At 34.5% G+C, this 17085-nt stretch overlaps 1 protein-coding gene across 1 annotated transcript in view; it reads left to right on the forward strand.

The window, feature by feature from the left end:
• DCK (deoxycytidine kinase) overlaps nt 1-16603 on the forward strand; it is a 29137-nt gene extending 12534 nt beyond the window's left edge. Inside the window, exons 3-7 of the mRNA XM_039251769.1 lie at nt 9676-9869; nt 11029-11176; nt 12577-12692; nt 13475-13565; nt 15375-16603. Of these exons, the coding sequence (XP_039107700.1) occupies nt 9676-9869; nt 11029-11176; nt 12577-12692; nt 13475-13565; nt 15375-15401 (576 nt within the window). The 3' untranslated portion in view covers nt 15402-16603. The remainder of the gene's footprint in view (nt 1-9675; nt 9870-11028; nt 11177-12576; nt 12693-13474; nt 13566-15374) is intronic.
• Nucleotides 16604-17085: the final 482 nt, after the last annotated feature.

A 17085-nucleotide genomic window follows, 5' to 3' on the forward strand; every position in this document is an offset into this window, starting at 1 on the left:
GATTTAAGGTACCACTTGGTGCTATAATAATATGGTCTAAAATCCCTGTAGTTCAAAATAATAAAATTTTATTTCTCAGAGAACAGTGCAAATGGTATTTGGTGGATGGTATGCCATGCTGTGACTCAGGGACCCAGGCCCTTTCTAAATTGTGATTCATTCAACCTCTAAAGCGGTGCTTCAAATTTTATTGTTTATTAGAATGACCTGGGAGACTTAACACGTATTTGGGCCCTACCCTCAGTTTTTGATTTAATAGGTCTGCTGTGCGGTCAGTTCTGAAAATTTGCATTTCTCACAAGATCCCAAGTGATGGTGCTGTTGCTGTTATGGGTACCATCCTTTATTACCACTGCCCTGGAGCTGAGGTTGAGAGCCACTGTTCTAGGGGTTGGTGTTCTTTGCTTTTAACTGATGGAGAGAGAAGCATCACATTACAGAGGTTTTTAGATTGAACCCTGGAAATAATATACATTGTTTCTGCCCTACTTCAGTTGACCTGAACTGAGTCACATGGCCACGCTCAACTGCAAGGGAGGCTGGGCAGTAAAGCCTAGTTTGTGTCCAAGAAGAAAAACAACCTGGCTCTAAGGAACACATAGCAGTGTCTGCCACACACACATTTCATAATAGGAGTACCTTAAGTTTATTTTTTAATGTAACTTAAACTCAGAAGTGCCAGGTTTAATTAATTCATGTGGAAGAGATCTGCAACAAATATTCTCTACTTTCTACTTCTAAGATCTAAAAATAAACTCTTAGAAAAACTTAAATATGCCCTTTGACTCACATTCCTAAGCACATTCATTTTATAAAAACATGCCAGGGATAATGTAACCAGGAATAGAGCATACTTATCCAAGAATTAAGTTTTGTGTTTTGAATTACCATTTATACTGCAGAGAATTCCATATATACATGCATACCACTACCACCCTGCTCCTCTTCATTAGTGCCAAATATATGTATTCCCTTTAGGGAAGTGAAAAACTTATTTGGAAAGCCTGGGTAGCTTAGATGGTTAAACATCCAAGCCTTGATTTTGGCTGAGGTCATGATCTCATGGTTTGTGAGTTTGAGCCCTTTAGGCTCTGCCCTGACTGACAGTATGCAGCCTGCTTAGGAATCTCTCTCTCCCTGTCTCTCTGCCCCTCCCCTGCTCTTGCCAGCACAAGCACATAACTCTCTCTCAAAATAAATAAATACACATTAAAAAATAAATAATATGTTAGGATTAAGCAGGGAGTATACTTTGCTTCCAGATAAATACCAGCACCAATCATGAGATCAACTGTAACTAATGAAAAGTTGATACTAAATTATTTTTCTGGTTAATTTAATATACAAAGGGAGAAAGCCTAGTGACTCTATTTCACTTTATTATTTTTTATTTTTTCATTATATCACTTTTTTCCCTCTGAAGGTATTTTTGAAGTTCAGTTGCTTTAAAATAAACAACCACAATCATCTATCACCTTTCTGTAGAACTGGGGAAGTGTGCCTAAAAACTGGTTGGTGTCGGTACTGAAAGAAATGTGATGTGACCTGGTATTTCTGTTTTATTGGAGAGGTTTCTTTTTTTTTTTTTTCTCATTGTAGGTATACGATGATGATGATGATGATTATTATTATTTTTGGTCTACTCAGACCCTCTCTGAAGGAGTAGCTGACATCCAGGAAAGGTAGAGGATGTTTGGTTAAGAGAAAATGCTTGTTGATTGGTCCAAAGTTTACCAAATTATTTTATATCTGCCAAACCTGAATGACAATACATGATGGAATTGTGCTTTAAAAACAGAAATTTAACTACCTATTGTTTTAGAAGGGATTTTTTTAGGTTTATTATTATTATTTTTGAGAAGGGGGGTAGAGACAGAGAGGGAGAGAGAATCCCAAGCAGGCTCTGTGCTGTCAGCAAGAGCCCAACGTGGGGCTCTATCTCACAAATCGTGAGATCATTACCTAAGCTGAAACCAAGAGTTGAACACTCAATCCACTGAGCCACACAGGTGTCCCTAAGAGGGAATGTTTGTTATAGTTGATAAGGCACACACAGATAAGCTGAGAATAAGGAAGGAAACCAATCATCTGAGTGGACCAAATGGAGGTCACAAAATTATGCATTAAAATTAATGTGGCTTATTCACAGGATATTCACTTAATACTTTTGACACAATCTGATAAACTTATTTTCTGATTAGAAAAATTAGAAAAATCCCTTAACAGGGAGGGACTGTAAAAAGATGGTCATGTCATTAACCTGACATCAAAGAGGGAGATAGAAAAACTGAAAACTAGACAAGAACTAAAAAGTAATACTAATTTGGTCTCATTTAGTGTAAAATTGAATAGCAGTATCCACAGTTTGTGCCTAATATTTTATGTGATAGCACATTGGAGACTTGTGCTTTATTGCTAACTTCTTTCATAAATCCAGCAGTCGGTATTTAAAAGTTATTTAAGAGTAAGTGTCTATTACTGAGTAATTTTTGAAATTCTATCCTTTTGAGGGTATGAAAATTAAATACCTACTAATGTATTCTCGCTATAAAAATAATACATAAAAAAGTGGTTAAGTTGATAAGCTTCATTTAGCTGAAAAGATTCATTTGTATGACACATTTTTCCCCCCTGGGGAATGCTAATAGGTGGAAAGTCAGTTTATAATTAACAAAGTCTTTTTAATGAAATTTAATAAAAATAAATTTACTCTTTAAGCACTTTGGGAAGGCACCCTTATTTCAGTTCATGATATGCTAAGAGTATTTTCTAAACAGACCTATTGTTGAAAGTTAACTTCTTGCTATTTTATGCTTTTTTTTCAATTTTGGGAAGAAGATTCAGTTAATTATGTGGTTTGTGGTATGTAATTTAAATTCTGCCTCAAAGTGCCATGTGTTTGTGTGGTTTTTAGTTCTTAACTGAAACTTTGAGGTCAATATTTACACTTGGTGGATTTTTTTCCCCAGAGAAAAACTACCTACTTTGAGCGTGAACTTCTAGGAAGTGTTCAGGGGTGTTTATTTGGACTAGAATTGTGAATAGGGATTAAGCCATCATATTTTATTCCTTAAAAGTTAGTATATAAGGTTAAAAGCTCTATCAAGGTTTGGGAGAACCGTTATATAGCTTGTTATTACAGGAAAGGCTGAGGAAGCATCCTTTGCCCACCATAAGGACCTATGAAAACAACTCCTTATTTATTTCTTTTGCCTAGGACTATAAATATTTGATCCTATAGTGCATGTGGTGGATAAACTATCTTTCTTCTAAAAACAATAGTATTCAAGATAGTCAGCTGTTAGAACAGAGCTCAGTCTTGGTTTTCTGACACACAGGGAAATGATCATTCTAGGTCCACAAAGGAAGGACTTGTCTCCTGGGATATTTTTGCTTCTGCTTCTCTGGGCTATGAATAAAAGCTCTTCTTTGCTAAAGCAGTTAGAATTGAACTAATATAACAATAGTGGGTTATGGTTCCTGTAAATGAAAGGATTAGGTTTATAGGTTTGATTTGGCATATGTAGATCCTTTTAGGCATTACTGTTGAGTCACTGGAATTTAGGGAGAGGGAAGCAAAAGTGACTGACCTACCCCAAGGTAAGTGGGATTGTTTGCCCTTTTCTTTATAGATGAAATTGGAATTGGTTTTATTTTTCTTCCTAAATTGGGGCTTAACTGTTTAAAAAGAGAAGTATATACTTAATAAGATTGTAGGTGAAATTCAGTTACATTAAATGCCATTGCAATAAAATTTTACATATAATTTGAATATTTATAAGCTCTAATTCTGCTGTTAGTTAGCTGTGTAATCCTCAAGAGCACTTTAATTTTTCCAAACTTTATCAGTAAAATGGGAATGATAATAGGAAAAATCAAGCTTGTGTAAGAATTAAATAAAAAAAGAAAAATGAAAGTCCATTGTGTTGGAAAGACTATATGGGTGAGGTAAGGTATCATATTAAATTAAAATAACAGGCAATATTTGGGAGATTCTTATACTAAAAAATCATTTGTTGTTTATCTGAAGTTCAGATTTATTGGAGGTTCTGGGTTTTCTTTTTTCTTTAAATTTTTTTTAATGTTTTTTTATCTTTGAGAGAGATAGAGGGACAGAGTGTGAGCAGGAGAGAGCAGAGAGAGAGAGACCCAGAATCTGAAGAAGGCTCCATCCAGGCTCTGAGCTGTCAGCACAGAGCCCCACCCAAGGCTCAAACTCACAAACTGTGAGAACATGACTTGAGCTGAAGTTGTATGCTTAGCTGACGGAGCCATCCAGGTGCCCATTTTTCTTTCTTAATATGACAATTCTAATATTATAGAACTCTAATGTATTCTTTGTGAAACAAAGAAAGAATATTGTCACTGAAAGAATGAAATTTCAATTGCTTCCTTTCTCTTTATGCTCTTATTTTGATTTGGAAAGCAAGGAAAGGTAAGATTTACTGACTTTGACTGTAGTAGTGAAGTGGCAAGGGACAGTCCTCAGATGCTCAAAACTATTTCCTATATAGTTTACAAATTAGAGATTCATTTAGAATACCAAGTCTCTTAAAAACTGCACGTACTGAATTAGATATTGCTTCATGTAAACTACTTTAATCAGACTATATATATACTATCAAAATGTGATTATCTAGAATATTTTATTTTTTTAAGTTTGTTTATTTACTTTGAGAGAGAGCGAGAGCATGAACAGGGGAAAGGTAGAGAGGAGGGAAGGAGAATCTGTCAGCACAGCTCAATATGAGGCTCCATGCTATGAATGGTGAGATCATGACCTGAACCAAAATCAAGAGTCAGACACTTAACTGACTGAGCCAACAGGCGCCCCTATATAGAATATTGTAGTGGAGGCTGTTTTTGGAGAGAGATTAACAAATAGATACTGCCAACCTATCAGGAGTTTTTAAGTGTGATAGGAATACTGGAAGGGACCTAAGATAACCTTGCCTGTTTAATTACTTAAACACATAGTACTTTGTGCAGAGTAGGTTCTAGGCTACAGATCTGAGCAAAGCATTGAAACATTTTAGTAGTAAACCTCTGTGATGTTTTGTAAGAGCAATAAATAATTTCACTGTTTCCAGAGATCAAATAGTTGAGAAGAATTTTAAAATTTATAGTTACAGAATGCCATATTCATGCATGTCTTTGTCAGAAGTTTGAGTAGGAGTAAAGTAATCCCATTTAGAAATTGAGTTAACAATTTGCAAACATAAGAATTTTATCTGTTGGGTCAAGTCATGACTAAAACTATCCAGCATTTGATTTGTGATTATGATCACAGAATATTATGTGGAAATGTATGACTGCCTTTACTCCAGAGTTTAGGATTATATCAAGAGTACATTTACATTTATCAGTGTAAATTTATTTAACATTTTTGAAAACTTAAGGTCTGAATGTTCATTGATTATGGAACAAAATCACACTTCAAGGATCTAAATGTTCCTTTTGCTAATTTTAGTTGATTTCCGTGGAATTGGTGTAACAAGTATGTATGTACATATTTTTCAGGATCTGGTTCCATCTCTTTTCTGACTATATCTAGTTATGTGAGCCTCTTTGTTCATTTTAGTTAACTATAGCTAGATTAGCTACAAAATAATTTCAAGGCTTTATTTGACTTTTTTCTCAGGCACAAGGAAAGGAGGCTTACACAAATTCACCATTTATATATTTTTTAAATGTTTTGTTTACTTTTGAGAGAGAGAGAGACAGAAGACAAGTGGGGAAGGGGCAGAGAGAGAGGAGACAGAATCCGAAGCAGACTCCAGGTTCAGAGCTGTCAACACAGAGCCTGACACAAGGCTCTAACCTACATCAAGATCGTGACCTGAGCTGAAGTCAGATGCTTAACTGACTGAGCCACCCAGGTGCCCCCAGAATAAAATTTTTAATGTTTTTTTTTTCTTTATATACAAATTTCCAGAATAATTCATTGGTACCCTAGCAACCTCCAAAGATGATTGGAGAGTTTGGGTTTTTTGTTTTCTGGTTCCCTTTAGTATTTGAACTTACAGTTTTTGCCTTCCACTCATCATTCCTTTCGAATGTTCATAGTGTCCTATCTTTTGACAAATTGAAGCCTTTGTTTGACATTAGCTCTCTTGCCCTTGGCACAGCCTCAGGAGATTTCAATAGTTTATTTCCTGGAACTAGGTGTGTTAAGCTCATGTTCTACATTTATTTCTCCAGACTGAATAAAGAATGTTACCCTAATTCCTTTCACTGGGAAATGGTATTTAGAGATCATAATCTGGGTGACATTTATGTTCATTCCTACAAACTTGTCGTTGTTGATACGCCTTTTGGTGGACAGAGCTAGGAAAACAATATTTTATAGGAAGGAAAATAATTCATGAGTTCTGGATGCTATTTCAAATTCTAATATAACATTACAAAGATTTTACTTTATTTTTTATTATATGTTTTTTTCTTAATACTGAAAATATTGGTTCTAACAATATGATTATAAAATCACAAAATTTTAGGGAAGATCTGTTCTGTTTTATTAGAAGATTGAGGCCTAAAATACCTAAAGGGGACAGGTAGCTAAACAAATAAATCAGGCCTGCTGTGAGAATCAAAGGGAATGGCAGGAGCTGATTAGCTGGAGAGCATATGTCCCACTTTAGTGGAAGCATGTGTGACTTGGCCCTATTTACTGAGATAAAATGCAGGCACAGTATTGCTTGGTTTCCACATTAAAAGTTTTTTTGTTTGTTTGTTTGATACACAATGTTACATTAACGTCAGTTGTATAGGATAGTGATTCAACAAGTCTATATCTTATACTACACTCACCACAAGTATACTACTGTCTTTCACCATACAATGCTATTATAGTATCATTGATTATATTCCCTCTGCTGTGCCTTTTATTCCCATGATGTATTCATTCCATAACTGGAAGTCTGTATTTCCCACTCTCCTTCACCCATTTTGCCCATCCCCAGTTCTCCCCGCCTCTGGCAACCATCATTTTGTTCTATGTATTTATAGATCTAATTCTGCTTGTTGCTTTTTTTATTATTTTTTTTCTGATTCCACATTTGAGTGAAATCATATAAATATTAATCACCTTTCTCCAATTTATTTCATTTAACATAATATCCTCTAGGTCCAGCTATGTTGTCACAAATGGCACAGTCTCATCCTTTTTTATGGCCATGTAATATTCCACTGTATATATACATTTATATGTATGTGCTTGTATATATACATTTACATATATGTGCACACAACACACACACACATATATATATATATATATATATATATATACACACACATCACATTTTCCTTATCCATTTATCTGTCCATGGACATTGTAAATAATGCTGCAATAAACAGAGGGGTGCATGTATCTTTTTGAATTAGTATTTTTGTTTTCTTTTAGAAAATACCCAGTAGTAGAATTACTGGGTCATATGGTAATTCTATTTTTATTTTTAATTTTTTGAAGAACCTCCATACTGTTTTCTGCAGTGGCAATAGCAATTTACATTCTCATCCATGGGGTACAAGGATTCCTTTTTCTCCACATCCTCGCCAACACTTCTTATTGTCTTTTTTTTTTTTTTTTCCGAAAGAAAGAGAATCTTAAGCAGGCTTCACAGTCAGTGTGGATCCCGACACAGGGCTCAATCCCATGACCCTGGGATCATGACCTGATCCGAAATCAGGAGTCGGATGCTCAACCAAATGAGCCACCTAGGCATCCTTGTAATTTTTTTTTAATTTTAGCCATTCCAGAAGGTGTAAGGTGATATCTCCTTGTGGTTTTGATTTATATTTTCCTGATGATTAGTGATGTTGAGCACCTTCCTGTGTATATTTTGGCCATCTGTATGTCTTTGGAAAAATGTCTGTTTAGGTCCTTTGTCTATTTTTTTAATTTATTTTTATTTTTTTAATGTTTATTTATTTTTGAGAGAGAGATACAGAGTGCAAGCAGAGGAGGGGCAGAGAGAGAGGGAGACACAGAGTCCGAGGCAGGCTCCTGACTCCTATCTTTCAGCACAGAATCTGATGCGGGCTTGAACCCACAAGCCACAAGATCATGACCTGAGCCGAAGTCAGCCACTTAACCAACTGAGCCATCCAGGCGCCTTCTTTGTCAATTTTTAAATCAGATTCTTTTTTGGTATTGAGTTGTAGGAGTTCTTTGTATATTTTGGGTATTAACTCCTTATCAGATGGATATATCATTTGCAAATATCTTCTCCCATTCAATAGGCTACCTTTTTATTTTGCTGATGGTTTCCTTTGCTTTGCAAAAGCTTTTTATTTTGGTGTAGTCACAATAGTTTATTTTTTGCTTTTGTTTCCCTTGCCTTAGGAAATGTATCTAGGAAAATGTTGCTATGGTTGATGTCAGAGAAATTACTGCCTGTATTCTCTTTTAGGTAGTAGTTTTATCGTTTCTGATCTCACATTTAGGTCTTTAATCCATTTTGAGTTTATTTTTGTGTATGGTGTTAGAAAGTGGTCCAGTTTCATTCATTTACATGTAGCTGTCCAGTTTTCCCAACACCATTTATTGAAGAGTTTGTCTTTTCCCCATTTTATATTCTTGCCTCTTTTGTCACAGATTAATTGGCGCTATTTAAGCATGGGGTCATTTCTGGGCTCTCTATTCTGTTCCATTGATCTGTATATCTGTTCTTGTGCCAGTATCATACAGTTTTGATTACTATAGCTTTGTAGTGTATCCTGAAATCTGGGATTGTGATATTGTTACTGAAAAACCCAAGTTCAGATGTTTGTTGCACAAAAAGTCAATGCTCAAGAGATGAGTTTTGATTGGAAAGGAGGATGAGCTTTATTCAGGTGGCCCACCGACTGGGGAGATGGTGGGCCCTTTTCCAAAAACCAGCTCTGAGGTTTGGTTTTTAAAGGAACTTTAGGAGAGTTCATCAGTAAAAGGGGAGCACAGTGGTCTGTAATACTTCTTGATTGCATTCATGCAGACTTCATGCCAGCTACAGATGTTATCACAATGCCCAGGGCAGTGGGGAAGGAGGTGGTACTAGAGGGTTTCCTTCAGGGCTTTTCTAGGAAACAATACACTCTCTATAAATATACCCAGAAAGGTTTAGTTAATTGATCACTCAGGCTACAGGTGCTTGCTAATATTTACTGACTAAGTTGGCCAGAAGGCTGAGGCAGCGGCTTCAATACTTCCTTTGTTTTTCTTTCTCCTGATTGCTTTGGCTATTCAGGGTCTTTTGTGGTTCCATTTAAATGTTAAGATTGTTTATTCTAGTTCTGTAAAAAATGCTGTTGGTGGTTTTCACATTTTTAAAAAGAAAATACAAATCCAGATATATTATGTGAACCTATTTAGCTTTTAAATATTGACAGCTAATTCAAATTTTTAAAAAGTCCCATTTGGGCCAAACAAATATTTTCTACCATAGGCCATTAATTTGTGACTTCTTGTGGAAGAGCTCTATAAAGAGCTGATGGTTAAGCTAGCCTTCTAGACCTCAGGCATCCTGAAAAATAAAATGAAAGAGCAGGAGGAAGAGAATTTAACCATTTTGGTTTTGCTAATCATGATGCATTTTTTTATCTAACTTCTCTTTTTGAACTTTTAAAAAAAATTTAAATAGCCCTATTGATTATTAATTTTGTTTTCTCTTCCCTTTTTCCCATTCAAAATAGGAACTGACACCATCTCAGAAAAGTGGTGGGAATGTTCTTCAAATGATGTACGAGAAACCTGAACGATGGTCTTTTACCTTCCAGTCATATGCCTGCCTTAGTCGAATACGAGCCCAGCTTGCCTGTCTTAATGGCAAGCTCAAAGATGCAGAGAAACCTGTATTATTTTTTGAACGATCTATATATAGTGACAGGTATATATAAATAACTTGCGCTTGTCATTTTGGAATCTTGGCTTGGAACTGGACTTTTTTTTCTGTTTCCTGGTAATCAAAGTAATAAGAGAGGCTGTGTTGAAGATTTGAGATGGAAAATTACCTTCAGCAGTTTGGTAATCATGGCATTAGGGAAGTACTAGTATTAATAATTGCTAGCTTCCGAGGAAGCTTTTGGGAATATAGCCATGTCACTCAAATTTGCAGAGAAGTTTTTTCCCCTCTAATGCTCTTAAAATTCTCATGTACTCTGATTAAATCTGGATCTGTAGTCTAGACTTGCATCTTGAGCAAGATCAAAAATTTCTAAGGGAGCCTTAGAGTTACCTTGTTTATGCAAGAATTCTTTTAAGTTGGAGTGTTGGCTCAGGACAACGGTTCTCAAACTTCTGGTCTGAGAATCCCTTTCCATTCTCTCTCTCTCTCTTTTTTTGAGAGAGGGAGAATACACCCACATGTGAGCACACAGGAAGGGAGGAGCAGGGGAGAGGCTGAGAGAGAGGGAATCTCAAGTAGGCTACACTGGGCTCAAACTCACTAACCATGAGATCACAACCTGAGCTGAAACCAAGAGTTGGACACTTAACCGACTGATCCACCCAGGCACCCCAGGATCCCTTTCTATTCTTAATAATTATTGAAGAGCCCAAAGAGCTTTGTGTCTTATTGATATTTATGTTATTAGAAATTAATATTGAGAAGTATAAAGGACACTTATTTATTTAAAATTAGTAATAAGCCCATTACATATTAGCGTAACATACTTGTAAAATTGTATTTTTCAAAAAAACTAGAAAAGTAGGGTTGTTTTACATTTTTACACATCTCTTTAATGTCTAACTTAATAGAAGACTGTTAGATTCTCATTATAGGCTTCTCCATCTGTATACTATGTTCTTTTGGTTGAAGGTCTTGGGGACTACCAGGCATTCTTTCAATACGTTTTCGAGAAATGCTTTCCAAAAACATATTTTTTTATAGTTGGAGATATTCTATTTTTTTTTCTGCCTTTTAAGTTATTATTTGCCATGGATTTTGGGAGAATGTTCCACGTCCATTTAGGAGATCTTTTTTTCTCTTCTCTATTTCTTTGTGTTTTTTGGAAAGGAATTATGTGTTGATGTAGACTCTTTTTCAGGTATGTTTTTGCATCAAATTTGTATGAATCTGACTGCATGAATGAAACAGAGTGGACAATTTATCAAGACTGGCATGACTGGATGAATCACCATTTTGGTCAAAGCCTTGAACTGGATGGAATCATTTATCTTCGAGCAACACCAGAGGTGAGACATAAATTTGTTTGTTCCATTGCCAATTTAAAGTAATACTTAGAAGTCCTTTTAGTGGTATGCAGTGAAGGCAATTTAGTTTAACTCCATTCCCTACTCTACTCCCCACATCCAAATTAGAAACTCATAACTGTGCAGAGAGAGGCATTCTCTTTTTCTCAGCAAAGTAGAAGCCCACATTTAGCAAGTTGTTCTTTTAGGCCCTTCTCTGTGCTTTCTCCATTCTGTTCTTTATTATTTCTTCCTAACTTTTGGAATGTCTCTTATCTATCACAGCTAGATTAAAATATTTGCTTAAGTAACTGCTAGAGGATAGGCTTCTTGGTGTGAAACTTTGAGTGTTTTAATACTATTGAATTTCCATTGCCTAGAACAGGGCCTGGGTACATAGTAGGAGTTCAGTAAATATTTGTGAATGACTGACAAAGTTGATGAAGGTCCATTTCAGGAAATCTTTTATAGTTCATGGCTTGGAATGGATAGGTAGTTAGCAGCTTCAGGTGAGAAGAGACTTAGAGGACACTTGCCATTTTCAGGTATGGGAGCTTAATTGAAAATGTGCCTTGTAATATGGCTATATTGTTTATATGTGAAATTATATAATGAGTCCAGGAAGACTAAGTGGATGCCTTTCATAAAGCTAACCTAAATAAGAGATTACATTTGTTAACAAATTTCTGGTTTTGGTGCTTGCATTTCAGTTTTTCTGTTTTTTATTCCTGTGTCTTCCGTAAGCCGCAAAGTAGGCTCTGATGAATATAAATGTCATGACTTCTAGTTTGAAAGGATACTATGTTGCTATTGAAGCTGAATTTTCAAAGCAACTAGGTTTCTGATTCCAAGTGATGGTTTTGTTCTTCTTTTTAATATCGAGGAAGCCAGAATTTAACAATAATTTTGAAATTTACTTTTATTTTTGAAAAGAATTTTTTTTGTTTTTAATTACAAATATAGCAAGTGTAAATGTAGAAGAACATAAAGAATGCTATAAAATATATCAATATCTTAAAGTCTAACACAAAACTTTTTAAATCAGTGTTATTTTATGATATCTTTTGATTGGAGGATCATCTAAGTACTTGAAAAGAAGATTTATAATAGATTTTGAAACATTTTATATATTGAACTTTTTACCAAATTTATTTTACACAGTATTTTTCAAGTATGGATCCCATAAGTTTATAGACTTGTTCTGATAGTACTCCTTGGTTTATAGCCACCAAATGATGGAAAAGCACAAAAAGGGAAAAATGAACTATGTCGGCTTTCAAGAAGGAATAAATGGAGATGTTGGCTAGCATAACTAAAGAGACACTAGAGAAGAAAACTTTAATGACAGCAGGCAAGAATAATCATTCTTTGCACCCCACCACTTTCTTATTGCTTGCTTTTAGAAATGCTTGAATAGAATATATTTACGGGGAAGAAATGAAGAACAAGGCATTCCTCTTGAATATTTGGAAAAGCTTCATGAAAAGCATGAGAGCTGGCTCCTGCACAGAACCCTGAAGTAAGACTCCCTTATTTTCACTTACTATTCATTTCAAAGACCTTTATCAAATCTTAATCTAAAACATGTACAAGTTTTCATTTTCAGACATTTTTCTTTTAAACAAGTATTATAGGACCTCCCAGAATTAGGTGTGAATTTTGATTCTTTTTCTTATAATGAGATCCTGTTTCCTTAAAGTTTTTATAGCTAATCTCGCGCAATGTTATTGACAGCAAAATGTATGGAATTTAAGTGGTAAAGTAGGAAATATATTTATGTGCATTATGTAGGTACTCTCTTTTAGAGAGAATTTAAGATAAGTTACTGTAGATTTATTTTTTAGATCAAGGCTTGAGCACTAGTAGAGCACAGTTGTTAAAAGCATGGACTTCATTGTCATTAGTCAGATCTTGGTTCAAATCCATAGTTATTAGTGTGCAGCCTTAGGCAATCACTGAGCCTCAGAGTGACCTCCCAGAGCTTTAGTTTTCTCATCTTTAAAATGCAGACATTCCTATGTTATGGTACGTTTTTGGTTTTTGAGAAGAATTACATGTCATAAGCCCTAGCTTTATATATTTTATACCTGAGATTTTTAGATATTTTTAGTATTATTATTTAGTAGTAAATCTAGATGAGCAAGAAGGGACTACCAGATAAAGTACTGGCAGGACAATTTTAATATAAAATGACTGACAACATTTTGATTTTCCAGAGATGGTATAAGAGTGAGTTTTTAGTGTTTCTCTTTTATTAATGCTTTTTCTAATTATTTTGTTCATCTCTCTTTTTTAAAACAGAACTGACTTTGATTTTCTACAAGATATCCCTATCTTAACACTGGACATCAATGAAGACTTTAAAGACAAACATGATGGTCTGGTTGAAAAGGTAGATTTATAGGAAGACTATACACTAACATTTGTTTTGTCTTGTCTAGAAAAGTGTTGTAACTTGTGAGAAAACAACTTACTAACAGAAAAGAATATATAATGTTACAGTTAAGAGCTTTCGATGGATTTGGACTTTAGACTAATCCTAACTTCAAATACTCAGCTTTGTGGCTTTAGCTAAGATAAGAAGTTTCTTTCATTCATCCTTTGGTCCCTTTATCTGTAATACAGGGATGATCACATTAACAGAGTTCTTGCTCACTCCCTTCTCTGCTTTGTTTCCTTTACTTCCTCTTTTCTCTGTATCATCAATCTTTAGGTACTTTAATAATAAGCTACTTGTGAAATTAAGTTTATCTTTTTCAACTAAATTCAGTATGGAAGATACTTGGAAGTTGTAGGATATGGATTTCATCCATTTTTCTATTAGCTCAAGTCTTGAGATGAAACAATTTTTAGTTTTGACTTTTATGTGGAACCTTGTCAATGATGAATTGGCATTGCCTGATCATTGAGTCATTGTCTTAATCAGAGTTAATCTATCGTCTGCATATTTGAGAGTTGACTTTATTCTGTTAATGAGTGGTGCTTGCAATGATAAAGGGACTGAGAGAAAACCTATTGATGTACACTTGAGAGAGAATAATAATGGGAATCATATAATAAATATCCCACTCTCCATGTTAATTAACTTAGTGATGATCCAAGATCTGAAGAAGCCACATTTTTTTGGTTTGTTTAGTTTTGAGAGAAATTTGAATTTTTTCTCCTTCACGAAGTTAACTATTTACTATAACAGGAACCTGACATTCATAAATGATATATCTCAAGAATTTTGAAAATCTCAACATATGTTATTTAACTATTCTCTAGCATATAGTTGTTTTTCCCATGATATAAAGTAAAGCATATTTGGAAAATTCAGATGACCTCTTAATACCATTAATGATGTTAAAAATACAGGATATAATTCATTTATGATATTATTAAAATAAATGAAATAAAATTAAATCAGCCATTGCATTACTAATAGCCAACCATTTTCAGAGTGAATCTATAGAACCACTTTTTAATTTTATCTAACACTTTTGTGTTTTGACTAAGAATTGCCTTTAAATGTTATTGTTTACTTTTACTTTCATTAATAATGCTAGTAGTTCACTTTCTCTTTTTCTTATTGAAATACATAACTGACATACAATGTTATATATAGTTTCAGGTTTATAACATATTGATTCGACAGTTCTATATGTTCTCCAGTGTTCAAGGCAGTATCTTCGTTTCTTCAGAAGAATTACTATGCCATCTAGAATTTGTAGAGAACAGGATCTTGTTGCATTGTGATGTTGGGCAGTTGGTGACGTTCACGACTTACATGACCTTTCCGTACATATTAACATTACATATTGTAAACCTGATTCAAATTTGTGCTTCAGAAAAATTATAAATTTTACAAGTCTAAGCCTTTCAGAGTTGTTTAAACCATTACAGTTACTAATATTTTTGGTGCTAAAGCTCCACGTCATTGGTCTATGTTGTTATAAGGAGATTATTATATTTGTCTTTGGCTCTTATAGAATTGTATTAATCTTAGATGTAAATAACTCCTGAAATGACATTTTAGGTCATATATCTTTTACTACTGAAGTATTTAGTAATATTTCTTTGAAAATAAATGCTGTATCTTTGTGATGGAGTTACTTATGCAGTTAGGGTCTTCAACTGTTATATACTATAAAATAGAGATGAATGTTAGAAATTTCAAATTGGTCAAGGAATTATATTAATATTTATTTCCTCCCCTCAGGTCAAAGAATTTTTGAGCACTTTGTGATTTTGCTGAAGACTACAGGCAGCCAAATGATTCCAGATACTTCAGCTTTGTGTATCTTTGTCATTCCATATTCATACAAATCTCTAGAAAACCCAGGTTTTTTACCATTTTTGTTCCAAGAAAAAAACTTGTTTTGATGAATTCTATATAAAAGTTTACGAGGAGTTTCTTTTTTGCTTTACAAAAATAAAGACATTAATTATCTCTCATGACAAAAAGTCTGGAGATAAATGTTACCAGAATAAGTGCTGGCTAAACTACGTCATAAAGGATCCAGCCTCCTTCTACCTTTCCCCTCAGCAGGTTGGCTTTTTTTTTTCCCCTGGTGCTTCTTATTTCACTGGTGACCAGTTTCTTAACTGGGAACTTTAATGTTACATAGTAAATGCTAATATGTCCTTTGTAAATTAGTGTACCTATTAAAAGTTGAAAAGTGGAGTTTTAGGAATCCCTGAAAAAGGATAAGGAAGCTTTATTTTAAATACTTTTGATCAAATGTGTTCCCTTCCTTCTTAATTTATGTGGAAGTTAAGACCAGTTTAGTATTTAATCACTTCATTGATATTTATTAATGTGCCTCTAACACATGAACAAAGGATCGGGTCAGACTTTGTTCCCATTTTGTAATGGTAAAGCCTAGCTTCTAAGTCATTTAATCTTTTTTCTGCTTTTATTTCTACATCTATGGTATGAATGAGGCTTCATTCAACTTTTTGCATGAGATTTTAGAGGATTAAAGAGGAAATGATAACTTAAAATGTTTCTGTACTTAAAAGATAAATGAGTATAAAGATTCAATTTATATGGAGCTTAAAGTAGCTACCTACTTTCTCACTTTTCAGATCATTCTTTTTAGAATGGGATATTAGTCTTATCGTTAAAAGATTGATTTAAAATATGATTGTCTTTAAACTCATTTGAGGTGAAAGTATAGTTTTCCCTAAATTTCTTCCCATTTTTATAGGTAAAACATTAGTGGAACATAGCAAGGGATAAGTTTTTCCCTTTTAAGTTTTTATTGACCCTGTACTGGGAATGAGTAGTTTTTCTTTACCTTTACACATGGTAAGAAGTCAAAAGAGAAACTGAAGACAAGGTAGATTATCTTCTTAGCAGTGTAGCGTCTTTTGTCTAGCTCTTTTTTTTAGAAAACACCTTCCTGCATGGTAGGGGTTTTTTTTTTTTTTTTTTTTTTCCAATGTTCATTTACTTTGAGAGAGAGGAAGCTAGTGTGAGTATGAGCAGTGGAGGGGCAGAGACAGAGGAAGGAGCATGAGAATCCCAAGCATACTCCACGCTGTCAGCCCAGAGTCCCACATGGGGCTCGATCTCACAAGCCATGAGATCATGACGTGAACGTGAATCAAGAATAGGACGCTCAACCAGCAGCCACCCAGGTGCCTCTCTTTGTCCCGCTCTTACTTCCTGCCCTATCCTGCTTTCCTTACTGTCTGGATTAATTAGGTAGCCTGCTGTTTTACTTTATTTATTTTTTTAAGTTTTTATTTATTTTTTTCTAGTAATCCCTGTACCCAATATTCATCTTGAACTTATGACCCAAAGATCCAGAGTTGCATGCTCTTCCAACTGAGCCAGCCAGGTGCCCCAGCAGCCTGCTATTTTAAAGTTTAAAAGTCACACATTTCTGCTTTGAGAACATCATGATCACTCTTCACTTCACAGT

Source organism: Hyaena hyaena, unplaced genomic scaffold, assembly GCF_003009895.1.
Source record: "Hyaena hyaena isolate Hyena2069 unplaced genomic scaffold, ASM300989v1 scaffold_395, whole genome shotgun sequence".
Lineage (NCBI taxonomy): Eukaryota > Metazoa > Chordata > Mammalia > Carnivora > Hyaenidae > Hyaena > Hyaena hyaena.